This window comes from Mya arenaria, chromosome 16 (genome assembly GCF_026914265.1).
Source record: "Mya arenaria isolate MELC-2E11 chromosome 16, ASM2691426v1".
In the NCBI taxonomy this organism is placed as follows: Eukaryota; Metazoa; Mollusca; class Bivalvia; order Myida; family Myidae; genus Mya; species Mya arenaria.
The window spans coordinates 46,127,055-46,146,881 of NC_069137.1; the positions used below are offsets into that span (position 1 = coordinate 46,127,055).

General features: G+C 37.5%; 2 protein-coding genes across 2 annotated transcripts in view; one reads left to right on the forward strand and one right to left on the reverse strand.

Moving 5' to 3' along the window:
• Positions 1–19,827, forward strand: part of LOC128221230 (uncharacterized) — a 216,947-nt gene that overhangs the window by 176,713 nt on the left and 20,407 nt on the right. The gene's annotated exons all lie outside the window — the stretch shown is intronic.
• On the reverse strand, positions 1,500–18,639 carry LOC128221721 (uncharacterized). The gene is made up of 16 exons (XM_052930322.1): positions 18,529–18,639; positions 16,213–16,304; positions 15,644–15,847; positions 14,721–14,857; positions 14,041–14,143; positions 12,983–13,131; positions 12,269–12,391; positions 10,931–11,036; positions 10,441–10,601; positions 9,130–9,234; positions 8,601–8,681; positions 7,095–7,215; positions 5,595–5,719; positions 4,065–4,247; positions 3,123–3,237; positions 1,500–1,645 (listed from the first exon to the last, which is right to left on the reverse strand). The coding sequence occupies exons 1-16, from the start codon at positions 18,558–18,560 to the stop codon at positions 1,500–1,502; spliced, it is 1,983 nt and encodes a 660-aa protein (XP_052786282.1). The 5' UTR covers positions 18,561–18,639.

The following is a 19,827-nucleotide window of genomic DNA, read 5'->3' on the forward strand; positions in this document are numbered from 1 at the left end:
TTATGGCGCTAAGCCAAATCTTAATAAGAACTCGTGATCCGCCGCAGAAGTCATAGCGTGTCATCAACCTACTTGAACAGCTTTTAATTCTGCCATCAACATGTAAACATTTACATATTGTGCTATTTTGGATCCAAATAACGGCTGCTTCTCGGTCTGTATGACTTTCTGCCAACGAATAACAGTTCATATTTAATGGCTCACTAGTCAATAATTGTATAATTATATACACAACAGTCAAAACCCTCTATGTCGAAGTCGTTTGGACCTCGGAAAAGAGTTCGAGATAACGAATATTCGATATAACCGAAACACACAAAAAGTGAATAACTTAACCCAACACATTCGAAAATAATTCGACTTAACCATACTATCGAAATATCAGAGTTCGACAAAGCTAGTTTCGACCGTATGTGAAGATATAACGTATCATGTTGACTTCAATATGGGGGTACAAAAATACTACACACGAGAGTCCAAACGTCTCTTTTTTATTCACTACACAATCATTTTATTACAAGATGTTTGAATATTCATGTAAAGAGACATTATAATGATCACTTTTTATATACAAAAATGATGAAACTGTTAAAAGCATAATACAGTTATCCCAACTATTGCGTTAGTGGTATTCAATATTGGTCTTAATTGGATCTAAGAACGATGTAGCTAATCGGATTGCGTGAAATAAATAACGAAACTTATAAAACAGCGAATGAAGTCACTGATGTGTGCCCATAAGATTTACTTAAGTTGCATATTGGATACAACTCCCTGGTTTTATGTGAAGCATAAACACACATACCCAAAATGAAATATATTAAATCTGAGTTGCATTGGTCGAAAATAATCTATAAAAAAATGTTATTGCACGCATATATACACGTATATCACAATGTATTATCACATGTATTATAAAAGCACACACGGAACTGTTAGGACTCTTTTTTCAGATGCCTGTGACAAAACTTTGAATTCCTTTCAAATAAATACAGTCAAAACTCGTTATGTCGAGGACATTGGGACCTCGGGAAACACTTCGAGATAACGATTACTCGATATAACCAATCTCAAAGCATGTTCAACAAAACCCAACACTATCAACAAAAAGTTCCCGATAACCAAAACATCGAGATAACAGAGTTCGACCTAGCGAGTTTCGACTGCGGTTACATACCCATTTAGAAGTGCTTTCAAAAATTCCCGAGGTGTAAAAACTTGGAAGATACCAATTGAGTTATCACATTTACTATCTCTTATCTAAAAGTGTTTTCCACAACGTCCCAGTTGTCGACGTTGCAAAGTACTTTAAATTAAACAATACACGGAGTGAATTCACTTCTGTCTGGTGTATATAAATGCATATTTTTAAATTAAATATTAATGAAGAAGTTTTTTTTACAATAATATCCAAGTTGTCAAAGTATTTGAATTAAATATAAATGAAGGAGTGCATTCACTACTGCATGGTGTATACAAATGAAGTCCTTTAACGTCAATTATGAAGTGCTTTCTGTAATGTCCTGATTGTCAAATCTCTTTGGTCCGAAGGCCCCGCCCTGCCTGCGGTAGTAGAAATAAGTACCCAGTACGCCAAGAATGAAGAACACGACCAACATAGCCACGCCCAACCCCGCCATCACTCCTGGAAGAATAAAAAGTTACAATTTGTTTTATTTGTAATGCCCTTTTTGTAATGGTTAAAACTCAATAGTATGTACGTATTTACGAAAATAAATGGACTTGGCGCGTCGCATAACTTTACGTCAACGTGCAGCGCACAAGTTACTTCATTAGTCGATACGTATTCAGGCATTTTTAAACACCCATACGTGTTGCATAATAAGCCGCAAACCACTCCTCTTGATCCACCTTTGCACATGCGCATGCGCACACGTACCAATCAATAACACTGTAAAACAGTTCACTTACCAGGTTAAAGTCATATTAAACAAAAAAAAATGGTGATTTGCCGAAATAAATATACGAAATATTTGACAAAGTATTGCCATTCCAGTGGATTAAACTTATTTTGAAAAAAAACTAAATGTAATTATTTACTTCATTCTAGAAATCGAATAATAAATGTGCTCAAAGTGTTTAGTCATTTATCCGATTACATGATGTGAAGGCGTTTTTCATTCTTCTTAGCTTGACCTTAATTATCCCCTTAACTAGTTTAGTAATATGGACCAGGGGCCGTATTCAATAAGCTACTTATTACAATACGATCAATACTGAATACCATTCGGAACTCCTCGGCCATTTTTTTCAAAAACAACCTCTCGGATATGTTTGGACGGTTTACATACTCAAAAAGTGGTACGTTTAAGTCCGCTGCAAGTAGATCGCGTAGTAATTTTATTTAGCAGTTAAACTTTGTGACATTACTCTTGGGATATGTTTGCAATAATACAATTCAATGGCAATCAATTTAAACTTAGATCAATAAATACAACTCTAAAACATAACATTTAATTAATGATATAATTCAAAAATTTACGAACTACTTCAACTGATGTACCTGCATACATCCGAGGTTGTTTTCGATAAAATGGCCGAGGAGCACCGAATGTATTGAATACTGGCCTAGGCCCCAATATCACGAATATACTTAAGTCAAGTCTCAATCTCAACTCATTTTACCACATGAAAGCATAGTGTTGTTTAAAATCTTGCATGTTTTTATACTTTTTGAAAACGTATTTTCTCATAGAATATGTTATTGAAAGGTTTTGACAATATTTCAAAGAAAAATAATTCTAGAGCAAAAAAATATACTTGAGTAATTGTTCAAAGGCAATGAATTTAACTCAAGTCCATTTTTTGCTGTAGAATATTTTTCTAGACCAAATATTTCAATCAACATATTCAATGAAAGAATGCGGTTGAAAAAAAAACATAAAAAAATCAATAAATTTTGATGTAATATGGTAAAATGAGTTGAGTTTGAGATTTGACTTAAGTGTTTTCGTGATAATGGGGCCGGGTGTGGTCCATGTAGCTTCATTGCTCTATTATTAGAACCATGTTATCTAATAATAACAGCAGCTTTAACAGAGCATTAACAGCCACATAAGAAACAGCATATTTTTTTTTTTATTTATTTTGTCATGTTTTACCTCCGGACGATCCGGTGGAAGTTGTCGTTCCTGGCACCGTGTTCCGGTAGTAGCTGACTTTTGTGATCCTCTGAGTTTGAGCAAGAGAGTTCACCTGGGCAACCATTTGGTTGGGCTGAAACAAGGGACGGATACGATGAATACACTTTCAACCGATAACTTGGGTTTCTTTTTATCTTTAAAATCTGCTTGCTTTGATTCTGTCGGGAGTTGTCTCGCGGTGAAACGGCAACGTTTGTGATCCTCTGGGATTTGGCGAGCGAGGATTAGGGTTTTAGCCAGGTTAAAAATGGACATGGTGCTGCAGAAATAGCAACAGGGTGCTTTGGGGTTAAATTGTATCGGGCTTTGAAGAAGGTTGTATAGAACTTGAACATTATGGAATTGTGAATATGTGTGCAACTGTGTTTAATTGGAACAATGTTAGGTTCCAAGTACCAAATATATACTTTGTAACTCGATATTTCAAGAACCCAGAGACCCGGCCTAAAACCTCGAGTTATCAGATGTTTCGAGTTACCCAAAGTTCGAGTTTATTACCTCTTTGACGGGTCTAGTTGGTCGGGGTCGCCATAGGTATTTGCTTGAGAGAGAGATGAAGTACTTACAAAACAATAACTTCAAATGCTATTTCTTTCATTAACCTTGAAATAAAGAGGTGTAAATACTTGACGTGAAGAAGTCTGCGAAAATGAGTCTTGTTGAGGTATTTACATAAACAACAAAAGCATTTTTACTAAGACATAGGATTTTAAACAAGCTAATAACAATGTGTTACATTGAATTAAATATCCCTTTTATAGTATATAAAAATAGCTGCGAGTTGCCTGCTTATCAGGCCGGAAAACTTGAATGGAAACGCCAATTTCTCCTAAAAGGCCTCACTTTCGCCGACGACGTCAGAATTAAAACAATGCCCCCCCCCCCCCTCTTTTCCAATACCTGGTTGGTAACTGGGTCCCGTATTTTCACAATGAACTGGCCGCCGTTTATAGCGGCGCTGATTTTTGAGGCAACGGTGTTCAAGTCGTTCTCTGGTTTCTGCTTTGTCGTGTCGCCTATCTGCGGCGCCTTGTCCAGTAGCGTAAACGTGACGCTGATGACGCTTCCACTCAAATAATCAGCCTGTAAAAGTAGCAACGAAGTTATTTTCATTGAAACTATTGCTTTACGTTTGGACAACTTTTTATTTTCTGTCCTGGAACGAGCCAATTTATGCAAACATGCAAGGAAACCAGTGAAATAAAATTGCTGACATAAATGGATTGCAGATTATTATATTTAAGATCAAAAATTGATGTTATATGCATTGTTTTTATACCTGTTTTTGCCATAAAATATTAAAATCTGCGATATCGAAATTACAGAAAAAAACACAGTATTTGTATAAAAAAGTTATTGTGGGGAGCGAACCCACGGTTAAACCCACAAGGCCACCGGGACTTTTACAAAAGTGATAAATATTTTAACCTCTTAACAATACATTGATAACATCCCGTGGTAGTGCCAATCAACCAATAACGCAACAGCAAAGCTGATTATTAGCGTTGTTTACGCTTATGAAACTTGTTGACGATATTAAATAATAATATCATTTTTTTTGAAGGATTCCATTCGTTGGGTATCTTATTTTTAACACTCCTTAAGATTTGCCACACTTTATTTCGTCATACAAAAGAAAAAACAACAGCATTTCACAAATAAAATGGCCGAGTCATTTTCAGATACTTTCGGAACTCCTCGGCCATTTTTATCGAAAACAACCTCGGATGTATCTGGACAGTTTACATACTCAGAAATCGGTAGGTTTAAGTCCGCTGTAAGTAGATCGCGTAGTAATTTAATTTAGTAGTTAAACTTAATGACTTAACTCTTGAGAATCTTAATTATGTTTGCAATACTACACTCAATTAAAAAAAATGAACTACTTTTACTGATGTACCGGCTATATAACACGCTTTGCTATGTGAGAAAACTACAACATATTGAGAAAAATGGGTTTCATGATTTTTGCTTGAACTGTTTATCCAAATGAAAATTTACAATATCTTCAGAAATATTGATATTCAGTCCACAGGGTTTTCATGTCAGCACTTTTTAAACATTTTCTATGTCCTTCAAGTTTCATAAATCATGATACCTAATAAAAAGCTTTTCAGACAACCAAAATGTTTAAAGAATATTTCTAGAAAATGAAAAAAATATGAGATAGAACACTCCAACGCTGAGGCGACGAAATGTTATCTAGGTCATCAAAATTCGGAACACCTCGGCCATTTTCCATCCAGAACAACCTCGGATGTTTCCCAGTACACCAACAAAAATTTGGTATAGTCATTAAGTTGAACAGGTAAATTGAGATTACTACGCGATCTACTTGCAGCGTAGTTAAATGAAAAGATTTCTGACTTTGTAAACCGTCCGAGGTTTTCGATGGAAAATAGCCGATGAGTTCCAAATGGGCTTCCAAACCTGTATGTTGTAGACGCGGAGGGCAGATAGTGTATGAGTACTATCACTTCCGGCCTTGGTGATCGCCCGAAGTACGGCGTACCGGAACTCCTCTTGGTTACCAACCACTAAATTGCGATAGTTGCCTAAAATACGAAAACGTGCACATTAGGAACACACCGTGCGGTTCAAACCATTTTGTACACATTAGGAACACACCTCGCGGTACAAACCATTTTGTACACATTAGGAACACACCTCGCGGTACAAACCATTATGTACACATTAGGAACACACCGTGCGGTACAAACCATTAGGTACACATTAGGAACACACCTCGCGGTACAAACCATTAGGTACACATTAGGAACACACCTCGCGGTACAAACCATTTTGTACACATTAGGAACACACCTCGCGGTACAAACCATTATGTACACATTAGGAACACACCTCGCGGTACAAACCATTATGTACACATTAGGAACACACCTCGCGGTACAAACCATTATGTACACATTAGGAACACACCTCGCGGTACAAACCATTATGTACACATTAGGAACACACCGTGCGGTTCAAACCATTTTGTACACATTAGGAACACACCTCGCGGTACAAACCATTATGTACACATTAGGAACACACCTCGCGGTACAAACCATTATGTACACATTAGGAACACACCTCGCGGTACAAACCATTATGTACACATTAGGAACACACCTCGCGGTACAAACCATTATGTACACATTAGGAACACACCTCGCGGTACAAACCATTTTGTTACCGTAGTTGTCCGTTATAACCAAACATATACGAATTAGCACCGATATGTACCATTTTACTTATGTACATGTACTTATTCATTTTCTGTATTTTTCTCCCATCTTATTTTTTATATAGAAGTAGTTTCTTTCTTATGAGTACAGAAACAGCATTTAAAATTTATTTCAGATCTGGAGTTGGAAGCATAAAAATACAGGGAGAATGCAATCATAAAACATTTAGTAAACTATAATTATGTATTTGTTTACCATATCATAAATTTACCCTATCGTGTCATACTGTTATATATTTATTTCATCGTGTACTATTGACAATTCAGTTTTATCACAATCGTGAAGAAATATTTTTTTATGTGTACATGTATATAGTTAAAGCACATTAACCTTACCTGGGGTTTTAAAGGAGAAGTCCCGCCTGCGTGTGTACATGTATATAGTTAAAGCACCGTAACCTTACCTGGGATTTTGAAGGAGAAGTCCCGCCTGCTTGTGTACATGTATATAGTTAAAGCACATTAACCTTACCTTGGGATTTTGAAGGAGAAGTCCCGCCTGCTTGTGTACATGTATATAGTTAAAGCACATTATTAACCTTACCTGGGATTTTGAAGGAGAAGTCCCGCCTGCTTGTGTACATGTATATAGTTAAAGCACATTAACCTTACCTGGGATTTTGAAGGAGAAGTCCCGCCTGCTTGTGTACATGTATATAGTTAAAGCACATTAACCTTACCTGGGATTTTGAAGGAGAAGTCCCGCCTGCTTGTGTAGTTAAAGCACTTGGAGATGTCGTAAGACCAAATGGTAGGCCGCGTCTCATCATAGGCGTAGATGTTATAGTAGTAAGTGATACCCTAAGATATAAGAAGCGATAATAATGTTAACGATTTTTCAAGCTGTATAATCAATTGAGCTATATAATATCATTACATGTATATTATTATTCTGTTAAATGAAAATACAGTGGAATCCCGTTGGCTCGAAATCGCTTGGTTCGATTTCTTCGTTGGCTCAAACTTGATGTAAGGGGCCGAATTATCTTTTCTCTATGTAAGCATTCCCGCTTGGTTCGATATTCGCGATGCTCGAAGTGTTTTGGTCGGTCCCTTGGTGATCGAACCAACGGGTTTTGACTGCATTTTACTAAGCTTTTCGCTTAAAGTTATATTCTGAATGATACAAATAAAGAATTTTTATTACAGTCGAACCCCGTTGGGTCACTCACAGGGACTGGCGAAAATACCTCGAGCCTTGGAAAATTCGAGCCAAGCGGTAATGCTTACCTTTAGTTTAATGAAATCGGTCCTTTACATATAGTTCGAGCCAACGAGGAATTCGAGCCAAGCGAGTTCGACCCAACGGGGTTCAACTGTTTACATAACTCATATGATTTTTGTTTCGTTTTGATCGTTAAAGTCCATTGCGAGTCAAACATAAAAATGCATTAAAAATAAATAGTTTTGCATAAACCTGTATCACGCCTCCAACATAAATGACGCAACGCCATTGGTCGAGGATTAGTCACGCGGTGACCCCATATTTTTCCATATTTGGTCACCAAAATTATATCGTACCAAAATGGCGTATATATTTTCCGATTCCGATGAATAAATGAAACATTTAAACATGTAAACAGGTTGTCGACGTGATATATACGTTACAGGGTTAGTAGGTGACCCGATATGGGATATACGAGGCACAGGAAACCATATTCGGGTTCGGGCTTCGCTCTCACTCGATATAGTTTCCTTTGCCCCGTATATCATATGTCGGGTCACCTACTAACCCCGTAACTTATAATATTGTCCTTAGTAAAATATTGTAAGAAAAGTAAAACAGGCATTTGATTTATGATTTTATCCCACAAGCCTAACAATAAGTGTTTAGGGTTTGTTGACGCATACACTATAGGAGTGGGTGACACCCTGGGTTTAATATCACATACAGTCGAAACTCACTGGCTCGAACTCGCTTGGCTCGAATTTCTCGTTGGCTCGAACTAGATGAAAGGACTGATTTCATTATTCTGATGGTAAATATTCCTAACGGGGTTCGACTGTATATCAGTTTGAGTGAAACTATTCGCTGAAAACAATCTTAAGAGCACACTGTCAACGCCTCAGCACCACCTTAAGAAACTGGTGATGCCACTAGTAATATTGTATATTCAAAATAATTATGTAATCATGATCATGAAACAATAGAATAGGGTACAGCACGGCGAAACAACCCGACTTACGGTATTAGCCCCGGCCGTCATGTACATCATTACAGGGTTGCCGAACTGCAACTTATCAGGGAGGGTTTCGGTGTACGTCGGCTGCAAAAAAGAAACATAACTTTATGGTCACCAAATGAAAGAGCATACGACACTACATAATATCAAGAAATTCGGTTTGATGTCAAAGTATTTTCACAAATTCAATTGGACTTTTTACTGAAGAAGCCCTCGGTGACAAAATTGTTGTACGGGCCCCAATTTCTCGAATCTTCTTAAGTCTCTAATAACAGGAATAAGTTAAGCTCATTATTTTTGTCTGAGTATAATGTGTCAAACAACAACAACAACGACAACAGCAGCAGACTAGAACAACAGCAACAGCAACAACAACAGCTGCTGCATTTTGATGCTTAAACCAATAATCGAATGCCAAAGAGTAGCAAGAATAAAGCGTCCATACCAGAAGTAATCTACCGTTTTAACATGAGTTGATATAATGTCATTACCCATGTGCGCTCACAATTTCTGAACAACTAAAATAACATACCGTGGCAAAGTACCATTCCCATGTGGTGTTTACGCCAGAGCCTGCCGTTGGCCAGTCATTTCTCTGGGCGATCCAGACGTCGCACGTGATACCGCGAACGACGCGCTATAAAGATAAATAATTACTTGTTACTTAAACTAATACTTAGAGCTGCACTCTCACAGATTTGCCGTTTTTACAACTTTTTTGTTCTTGGAAACTATCTGCAAACCAATGATATAAGATTTCTGACAAAAAATCAGATCGTAGATTTTCATATTTCCGTTCGAAAATTAATGTTTTATGGCTTAAACCGTTACTAACGGTTTAAGAAAAATGAAAGAAATATCAATTTTTGAACTTTAATATAAAAATCTGCGATCTGATTTTTTGTCAGCAGTCTTATATAACTGGTTTCCATGGATTATCGCAAAAATTGGCTCGTTCCAAGGGAAAAAAAATGTTGTCAAAAGGTTAAATCTGTGTGACACTGGTTTTCAATGTAACTCCACTCGTCATTTCTATTCCTCGAACTGTCCCCTTGACAAATAAGACGAGGTCAGGAAAAATACGCGTGTCATAATAATTATATACAATAGAACCCCGTTAGCTCGAATCCACTTGTCTCCAAATGCTCGTTGGCTCGAACTTGATGTAAAGAAACGATTTCTTTTCGTGGTATTTTTCGTCGGTCTTGGGAGCTCGATACAACGGGGCTCAACTGTACTAAATTCAATATGACGAGCAGAGTAGATTTTGTTTTAAAGAATAGTGACATGTGCAAGATGTTAATACGTTTCTATTAAGTTAGTTATTTTCAAAGCTTTTAGTCTTTAATAAGTTTATTTTAAATGATTCTCTTTATTACCTATAGCAAAGGTGAGTAACCGATGGATTATTCGCTGAGACTTCCGAGTGTCACACTTCGAAGGTGCGATTGTTTCTAGCTCGCTTAAACTAAGGTTACTCTCTTCTTATAAAGGCTAATAACATTTAGGTTTACGAGGTTATTTCGTACAGCAACACGAGGAAAATAATTAACAATCAACTGTAACAATAACCCAATCAGTTTATGACAAAACGAGCTCCCGGGCTGGTATTCTATATTGGTCTTAATTGGATCTAAGAATGATGTAGCTAATCGGATTACTTGTTATAAATAACTGACCAATAGAGTGCATGAAGTCAATGGTGTGTGACCCTAGTAAGATCGACTTGAGTTGCTGGTCACTCAAATGCGTCTCAAAGGTATAAGTTAGTAAGAGTATATGTACCACTTAAATAGTATCTACGATAGATAAAAAAGGGCTCTTCAACCAATCAAATAAATACCTGTCCTTCGTAAATGTATGCCGCCTTATCGAAGTAAAAGAACTCCTTCGACGTTCGTATCCGAACGTGGGACGGGTCGGCCATTTTGACGTCAAACATTGACACCTCAATCGGGATTGCTGTACAATTTCCCCTCTTTTGATCAGTGATGTACGCAACGCCTGATTAATATAAGGTAAAATATAAGTGTTGTTAATACATGTAAACACGAGCTCCTCCAGCCCAAGATCAGAAAATCGAAATATGTGGCCATCCTGGAAATCCTTATCTTGCCTATGGGCAAAGATAAAAAATACCCGCATGGAACTACTGTTCTATTGCCATTACGTAATTATCTCTCCTGTTAAAGACCTTTGTCAAACCCTCCAACCCCCCTGTCATTCCTTTAAACCAAATAAATTTCGGTTCAGAGGGAGGGCCGCAGGCCAAAAGGCTACGTCCCTCAGATAAGCCCCTCTTACGTCAAATCCAGGACCCGCCCCTGGCATACCTGTTGTGAAATCGTGAACCTCTGTAAGTGGCACCATTCCATACGGCCTGGCGTTACTGGGCACATAGTCGTAACGACCTAACGATAATTCGTCGTTGTAGTATTCCTGAAAATTAAAGTTAAAGGCTTAGTTTAAGCCTTCTATGGGTGACCCCCCCCCACAAAAAAAAAAAAAAAAAAAAAAAAATAGAATACAAAATAAAATGAAATAATCTGTGTACAGTACAGAACCTCTGTGTATTGATCTTAATCTACTTGCCCTGATCCCTCTTATCAGATCTCTGATCTGAGTATCCTGCTGTGCAGTTTGGGAGGTTTTATTATAGAAATGGACGCGAAATGGCCCTGAGTTAATAAAATACTTCACAGGAAATTGGCCCCTTCTGTGATACCAGTGCAATAAGCAGAATATGCACAGCAGGGGATTATCATGCCAAACTTTCCTTAAACTAGGCCTTTAACGCCATGAAATCACTTGTCCCGTTGACACGTGATATGGAACGACATGTGGCTTATTTAAAACTCACCTTTGTCGAAGGGCACGCTATTTGTCTTATTAAGTGTTTGCCCTACATTTTCAGCCAACCAGAGGCGCTAGATTATTAAAATGGCCAGTTTCATTTTTGTGAAGAATCGTTACTTCTTGCTTCAGAGACAACTATTCATGATTAAGTAAACTGCTAAAACTGCGCAAGCACATATAGCCACGCCTACTGTTTTGCATATGCAAATGTGCACTTACAGTGTCAACTCTGATTAAAATGACGTCACCATATCTTAGAGGTGAGGAGTGGGTCAATGCAATGAGTGACAGCTCTTGTTGACAGGCGCACGTGATTATTTTAAAGCTAAAGCAATTAAGGACGTGCTAACACTTTAAGTCGCTTAGAATCTCATTCGGAACTCCTCGGCCATTTTTATCGAAAAAAAACGAACACGGATGTATTTGGACGGTTTACATACCCCAAAAGCGGTACGTTTAAGTAATTTTATTTAGCAGTTAAACGTTTTGATTTAACTCTTGGGAATCTCAATTATTTTTGCAATAATACACTTCACTGGCAATCAATTTAAACTTAGATCAATAAATACAACTCTAAAACACTACATTTCATTAATGATATAATTTAAAAAAAATGAACTACTTCAACTGATGTACTGGCATACATCCGAGGTTGTATTCGATAAAAATGGCCGAGGAGTTCCGAATGATACACACACTGATACTAAGAATCGATTAATATGAACTTCTTCACAATCGAGCTAAAAGAAATTAGCTTAAATCTATTAGTCGAACGCTTATTATGATTGATGTAAGGTTTATAAAAATATGCTTACCTTAATAGGTGTCACGGCGTATGAGCTCGGACTGACGATTTCTGCTGTAAAGTGGAACGCCGATGTTGGGTTCGGGAGAGCCTTTAGACTTTTTTCACCAGAACAGAAAGCACCCTGTGGGGTCTGAAAAATAGAAGACATACACACATAATGCACCAGTCAATTGTAACCACGGTCCTACCAGGTCCGGGGAATAGCGGGGACTTTGACTTTCGGTCCAACCAAGCCCGTGTAAAATCCCCGCCCTGCGGGGTCAAACCGCTGGTAAAATCACCGCAAAATGCCCCCGCACCACAGGGACCCTAGGCTAGGCCAATTCCCCGATTTTTTTTGCCACAAATACAAAGCCACCGCATTCACCCGGCATTCGGGGCCACCTGGAAGGTAAAAACACGGTCCATTTCCCCGGCTATCCCCGGTATCCTCAGGGGCCGTGGTTGCAATCGACTGGTGCATAACAATGTCACCAAATGTTATGAACAGTAATTTAGAATTCGGTTGTTTCTTCATAAGGGGCGTGGGGGGTCAAATATGTTCAAATGTAAAACAATATAATCGGACAAAGGTTAAACAAACTTGTGGCAGGGAGTTTAAACTAACCACTTGTCGTTAGGCTTGGTATTACTATCTTATTATGTTATCATGCTTGTGTCAATGTATGCTATTAAAGTAGAAAATAATTAATACATGTAGTTCAATTATTTTTGTAATTACCATGTAATGATTTCTGCCACTAAACGGCTTTATATGAAAGTCGGCGAAATCGTAAACATGATCAAACGGCCTCTTTGCTCCGGCTTTACCATACACATGTGCACGAACAGGTATCTGTGGGATAAGATATGACGTCGTCCAACCGGGAGCTAAAAATAGACAAAAAAGACGTGAACAATATATTTATATATTTGTATACCTTACATAAATGTGTCCCTTCCTTGTGTATATAAAGCCGATCGGTCCGTACATCAATGCATTTTAATAAAACATCATGTTTTTGGCCGGTCCGGACCTCTCCAAAAATATAATATAGACCGCTGACGTCATATAATATGGACCGCTGACGCCATAAAACTAGTGAGTGCTGTGTACAATTTTTACCAACGACATTTTTTCCCAAGTAAATATTAATAGATGTGTTCAATAAAACACATCAAAGGCGCTTTAAAATTATTAAATGATAAAAAAGTGTTCGGTATAATATAAGAAATATAACACACCACTTCGGGCCATATGGCATTATAAGGACTTGCCAGTCAGCCCCCGAAGGCTAACGCCTCGGTCCATATACACCTTCGGGGGCTGACTGGCCGGTCCTTATAATGTTATATGACCCTCAGTGGTGTGAAATATTACTTAAATAAATATATGACGTCATTTAAGGACACTGAACGGTTATCTTAAGGCTAGTATTTATGATGTCAAGAGAGAGGAATTTATCCAATCAATATACGATGTCTGACGCTATTTGTATTGGACAGTGCACATACGGGTTACTATATTTGACGTCATCCTACACGGTACATTAAAATGATATTTTAATGCCATGGAACATTTGTGAAATGACGTCACGCTAATGAAATCAGAACGCAATATTGAAATAAACAACATGCAATGCTATATATTAAAGTTTTTGCTGTAAGAAAGATTAAGAATGTTTAACTGTTTATTGAGTGCAATTACACTTAACTTGAACGGTCATTTAAAGCTAAATTGACATTAGCTCTACCCTAATTTTAAGTTGAAACGACATTAGCTCTATGAGAAATACTCACCCGAGAAGAACCAATCAACTCTCGCCGTTGTTTGTGTGGCCTGGATATAGTAGCACGACGTCCACATGTTACATTTGATACCTCGAACAAAGGTAGTGTTTACCTGGAAGATATGGATAAAATATAATACAACGTCGTCCACATGCTACTTTTTATACACCTCGCACAAACATCGTGTTAACCTGGGGAGTATTGATTGGAAATTAAAGCACGACGTCCATGTGTTAACCTGGGGAGTATTGATTGGAAATTAAAGCACGACGTCCATGTGTTAACCTGGGGAGTAATGGTTGGAAATTAAAGCACGACGTCCATGTGTTAACCTGGGGAGTATTGGTTGGAAATTAAAGCACGACGTCCATGTGTTAACCTGGGGAGTATTGATTGGAAATTAAAGCACGACGTCCATGTGTTACCATGGAAAGTATTGATTCGAAATTAAAGCACGGCGTCCATGTGTTACCCTGGAAAGTATTGATTGCAAATAAAAGCACGACGTCCATGTGTAAATCTGGAAGGTATTAATTGCCGAGGTGCTCCGATTGCTTTCTTGTTAACGCCCTCATCATTTGGACCGGAACATCTGGTTGCGGTTTAGCATGGATATTTCCATTTACTTTCCCGGATATGTGTATTGTCAGAGAGGGACGTTTCACTTTTTTTCTCATATAAGTACTTACCCATTTCGTTTTAATACCCCCGTCATTAAAACGAAGCATCTGGTTAGGGGTTCTCATAGTAGGTTTATTTCCGTTCATTGTTCCGAGAATTGTGAATAGCGGGCTATTGGTTCCAAGCGGGGAATTTGTACACTGATCTGAAGAGGCAAAAAACGATGGTAATGATAATAATAATCGAATCAGTCGAATTTCGTTATGTCGAGCTCTGATATCTCGAAGCTGATCTGAGGAAACCATACGATTGTCATAATACAGTGGTATTTCGATTTGTCGAACTCTGATATCTCGAATCTGATATGAGGAGTCAATACGATGATTACAATTGAGTGGAATTTCGTTATGTCGATTTCTGATATCACGAATCTGATTTGAGGAGGTAATACGATGGTTATGAAACACTCGAATTTCGTTATGTTGAACTCTGATATCTCGAATCTGATATAAGGAAACCATATTTCGATGTGTCGAACTCTGATATCTCGAATCTGATCTGAGGAGTCAATACGATGGTTACAATTGAGTGGAATTTCGTTATGTCAAATTCTGATATCGCAAATATGTTCTGAGGGGACCATACGATGTTAATAATGCAGTTAAATTTCGGTATTCGATTAAACTTCGCCGCGGATTGAACGTCAACGATCGGCGACAACATCACCACAACCACCTTTACCACCGCCACCACCACCACTACCACCATAACCACCACTACCACCAAAATCATCATCATCATCATCATCATCATCATCATCATCATCATCATCATCATCATTATCACCATCAACATCATCATCATCATCATCATCATCATCATCATCATCATCATCATCATCATCATCATCATCATCATCATCATCATCATCGTCATCATCATCATCATCATCATTCACGACGTTGACCAGAACAACAGCAACACAACTTACTCGTATCTCTATTCGTCTCCAGGTATTGGCTGGTATTGAAATTATAGATCTGTGACAGTCGAACACCGGCACTTGTTGATTCGAGGCCCACGATGTTTTGCGACAAGTTGTACCACATGTGAAAGTCAGTGGTGAAAGCCCTGTTGTTGATATTCGCCTCGATATGTGTGTCAAATGCGGTTGGAAGGGTGGGGAACGCAGGATCTGTTAAGTAAATACAAATACTTCATCATAACTCTTCAACAAAAACATCGTTTATTAAAGGTACATATCTTCAAATAAGAGACAATGCAATTAAGCAAAAACATCAATGCTGCACTCTCACAGATTGAACGTTTTGACAACTTTAAAAAAAAATGTCTTGGAACGAGCCAATTTTTGCGAAAATCCATGGAAACCAGTGATATAAGACTGCTGGCAGAATATTATATCGCAGATTTTTATATTTACGTTAAAAAATCCATGTTTTATGCATTTAGCGGGGATCGACTGTAATTGTAATTCCAACGAAGATCCATGACTGAAGAAATTAAAGTATCTTTATGTATTCTTATCTTATCTTATCTTACCATTGGGTCCCGGGTCCTGGCCCATACACACACTGGTGTCCATCTGGCATCGAACAACAGTAGCACAGAGCGCCACCAACAGGGGTAAATACCTAAAATTTTCATAGAATTATACAGGGCGTTACTGCGAGAAACCTCTTGTATTTATTTAATAGCCCAGTAAAATGGCTTAACACCCAAAAGTCTTCAATAAATGGTTAACACTTTTATGACAAGTTCAACAATTAAACGGGCTAGGAAATTTTCTTATCTGTGATATTAAATTATTACAGTAAGGCCAATCTGAGTGGACCAATTAAAAAAACAATACTGGCTTATTTAATAAACTATATACTACATTAGTTTATCAATAGTGCACATCTAGTGAACTACAAGTGCACTCGAAGTGCACTCGAAGTGCACAGGGGTGTCAATTTTTTGTCTAAACAGTACTGTATATATACTTACAGGGGTTGTAGGGTCATTGTTTTTTTTATATATTCCACTTAAACACGTCTGAATTATTATGATTAATGACAATATTGCCTAATTTATTTGTTTATTAACAATGCTTTAAACCGAAGTTGGCAATTGCGATATATATATATCTGTCACATTTCGTTATCAGTCTGAAATTTTATCATCGTTTTCAACCCCAATTAGTTGGAAAATCGTACATTCCTTTTGACTCTCCAACCCCTTTAAAGCTGAACTCTCATAAACTGACCGTTTTGACAACTTTTTCTTATTTTTTTGCTTTGAAATGGGCCAATTTTTGCTTAAATGTTTGGAAACCAGTGCAAAATGACTGCTGACAAAATATCAGTTCGATGTTTGTTAATTTACCTTCGAAAATTGATGTTTTCTGGCTAAAAGCGTTATTAATGCTTAAAGAAAAATGGGTTCTTCGGCAGTTTTTTACTATATTGATTTCTGCTCCTTTGTAAATTATCCTTTATGATTTAAAGAATGCATTGGTGCCAAAATCACAAACAATGTTTTTTTGAGACAACAAATAAGATAAAAGTCAAAACTGTCAATCTGTGAGAGTGCAGCTTTAATATCGATTGGGGACGAACAAAGCTACCGAAATAGCCAAACTAAAAAACAAATATACTGTCAGCATTTTGATAAAGGTGTGCGCATGGACAAATCTTCAAGAAATGAACTCACTCTGACAATAGTGCCACCAGAATTGTCAAACAACTTTTCAACTATACGCCATTTTAGGAGGAGAAAATCTCATGATATAGGCTATAAAATATTTCGTTTTTACAAAGTCGATCATGAATGGTACACAAGTTGCACATAGTGATGGTGTTAGTAGTTTATACTCCGGGTCCCGACGTGAGCACATTGAAGGGTCCCAGAGTTACAGTTCAATCACCGCACACCTATCCTGGGCAGACTATAAGGCGGTTAGCCAGTACTAGGTGCCTGTGGCGGATGCGTGGTCTTGAGGTAACACACTTGACTATCAATCCAGGGGTCGCAGGTTCGATCCCCCGTCGCATCACTAAAAAAAGTAATCGTCTTCCGGGAGGGACGTTAAATGGGGGTCCCGTGTGGCAGCGCTATACACTGGTGCACGTTAAAGAACCAGGGTAGCTCTAACCAGAGTTACATTCTGTCTGTGCACTATGCTCCAAAAAAACTAAAATGACTAACAATCTTAACGGAGAACTCGCCGAATGGCAAGGCCCGAGTGCGAGTATAAATAAGCTTACACACCCACCCACTAGGTGCCTTCACCTCTGCAAGGAACTGACAACTTCTGTACATGCCAGTGGCAGTGGTACAGTGCGAATGGTCGTAGAAAGGATTTTATAACCAATCACAACAGAAGTGACCTGGTCCGCCCGGGAATCGAACCCGGGTTGTCCGATTCACAGTCCAACGCTCTATCGATTGAGTGAACCGGGCGGACTATCAGTGGCATATAGCAGTTTCTGAAACCCTTTTATACTAGCTGATAGTTTTTTTATGTGTTAAATCACGACCCATACTATAATAACTATAATCAAGTAAATACCGCCATTATGATTTTTGTACTTGGGACATTCGGTACACAAATATGCCGCAAAATACATTCAAAGTATGAATACTACATATTCTGATATATTCCTTGACAGTAATGAAACGCTGCCAAAGGCGTTTTATATGTCCATGAAATGATCAGCCTAGCATCGGAACATCAATGTACAGGTTTGAATAATAATAATCGATATCCAATTGTTAAATAATCTACGTAATGATTCTATACAATAATAAATTGAGGCAAACTTTCTTATCACAATTACAATACAAACAAAATTACCAAAAAAGAATGAAATTTACCTCATCATCCCAGCCATTTTGAAAATCTCCATCAATGGGCAATATCTATTTCCGCCCTGCAAACGACACGGAAATCGTTCGGTAAACTTCGGTAATTTCCGTATGTGGTTTATGATCGATATCGCCTGTTTCCGTCAAAAATAAAACGAACTTTAAAAGAAATGAAGCTGGTTTAATTGTTATCGCCGTGTGAAGTTATCAAATTATGGAGTCAGTGGGTGATACGTGATTTGGGTACATGAAGATATCGCTGTATGTTTGATGATCGTTGTTATCTAGCTTACGAAATATTTAGATAAACGGTAACTGAATTTATGATACGGCGAGTTTTGTACTGCTTTCAAATTCGTATTGCGTTGTCTTAATATTTTTGAACTGATTACTAGTTTTCTATACAGCAAAATTTAATGGGATAAATACAAATATGCAATCTGACTGTGGCCATATGAAATCACACAACATCAATATATAGAGAAAAAATGTTTATTGCAGTGTAAGATCGTAATATATTTCACCAAGTGATCACCCAAAACTATATTTATTTTTGGTGTTCACGAGATGAAATATATTGAGATTTTACACTGAAACAAACAATTATTCATTTTATTATATGCCCCAAAATGATATAAAATGACATTTAATCGTAGTTCTTTCAGAAAAGCGCACCAAATTGTATGCGAACGTAACGTCATTCCGGAAATAACGACGTCGTTGCAATTTTATCCCAGCCCTGTGCGCCATGACGTTTGATTTGGAAGTGAGAGCGGGCTAAAATTTCTAAACTGTGAAAAAAAGTGTTATCTCACTGTTTGAAAGACATACGGTTGATATAACACGATATTATGATTTCCTGTGATGAATAGACAGGAAATCATAATATCGTATTATATCACCCATAAACTAAACTAAAACTAAGAAACAAGTGTGTACTCAAACAAATGTATAATGATGAACATACTGGCTTAATGTTTATTTCTAAAATTAATTGATGATATTTTGAACCATTTTATTTTGTTTTGTATAATACGAATTCATTTTAATATCAAATATGTTGGTTTGGGTTTTATTTAGGACGCAATGGCAAATCCACTACCAACGGTCAAAGTTTGAAATTCACGTATGTCGATCATGCGTTATCGTAATACAAATTCATATATAAGATAATGATTGATAAAAGCAAAGTTATGATTCAACTCGTTGGTATCATCTTCCCTTAAACCGAATGAAACGCCATATTTAAAATAGCTTTTGATATATACCAATACACTTCGTTAAATTCCGTTTATCTCCGTAACAGTC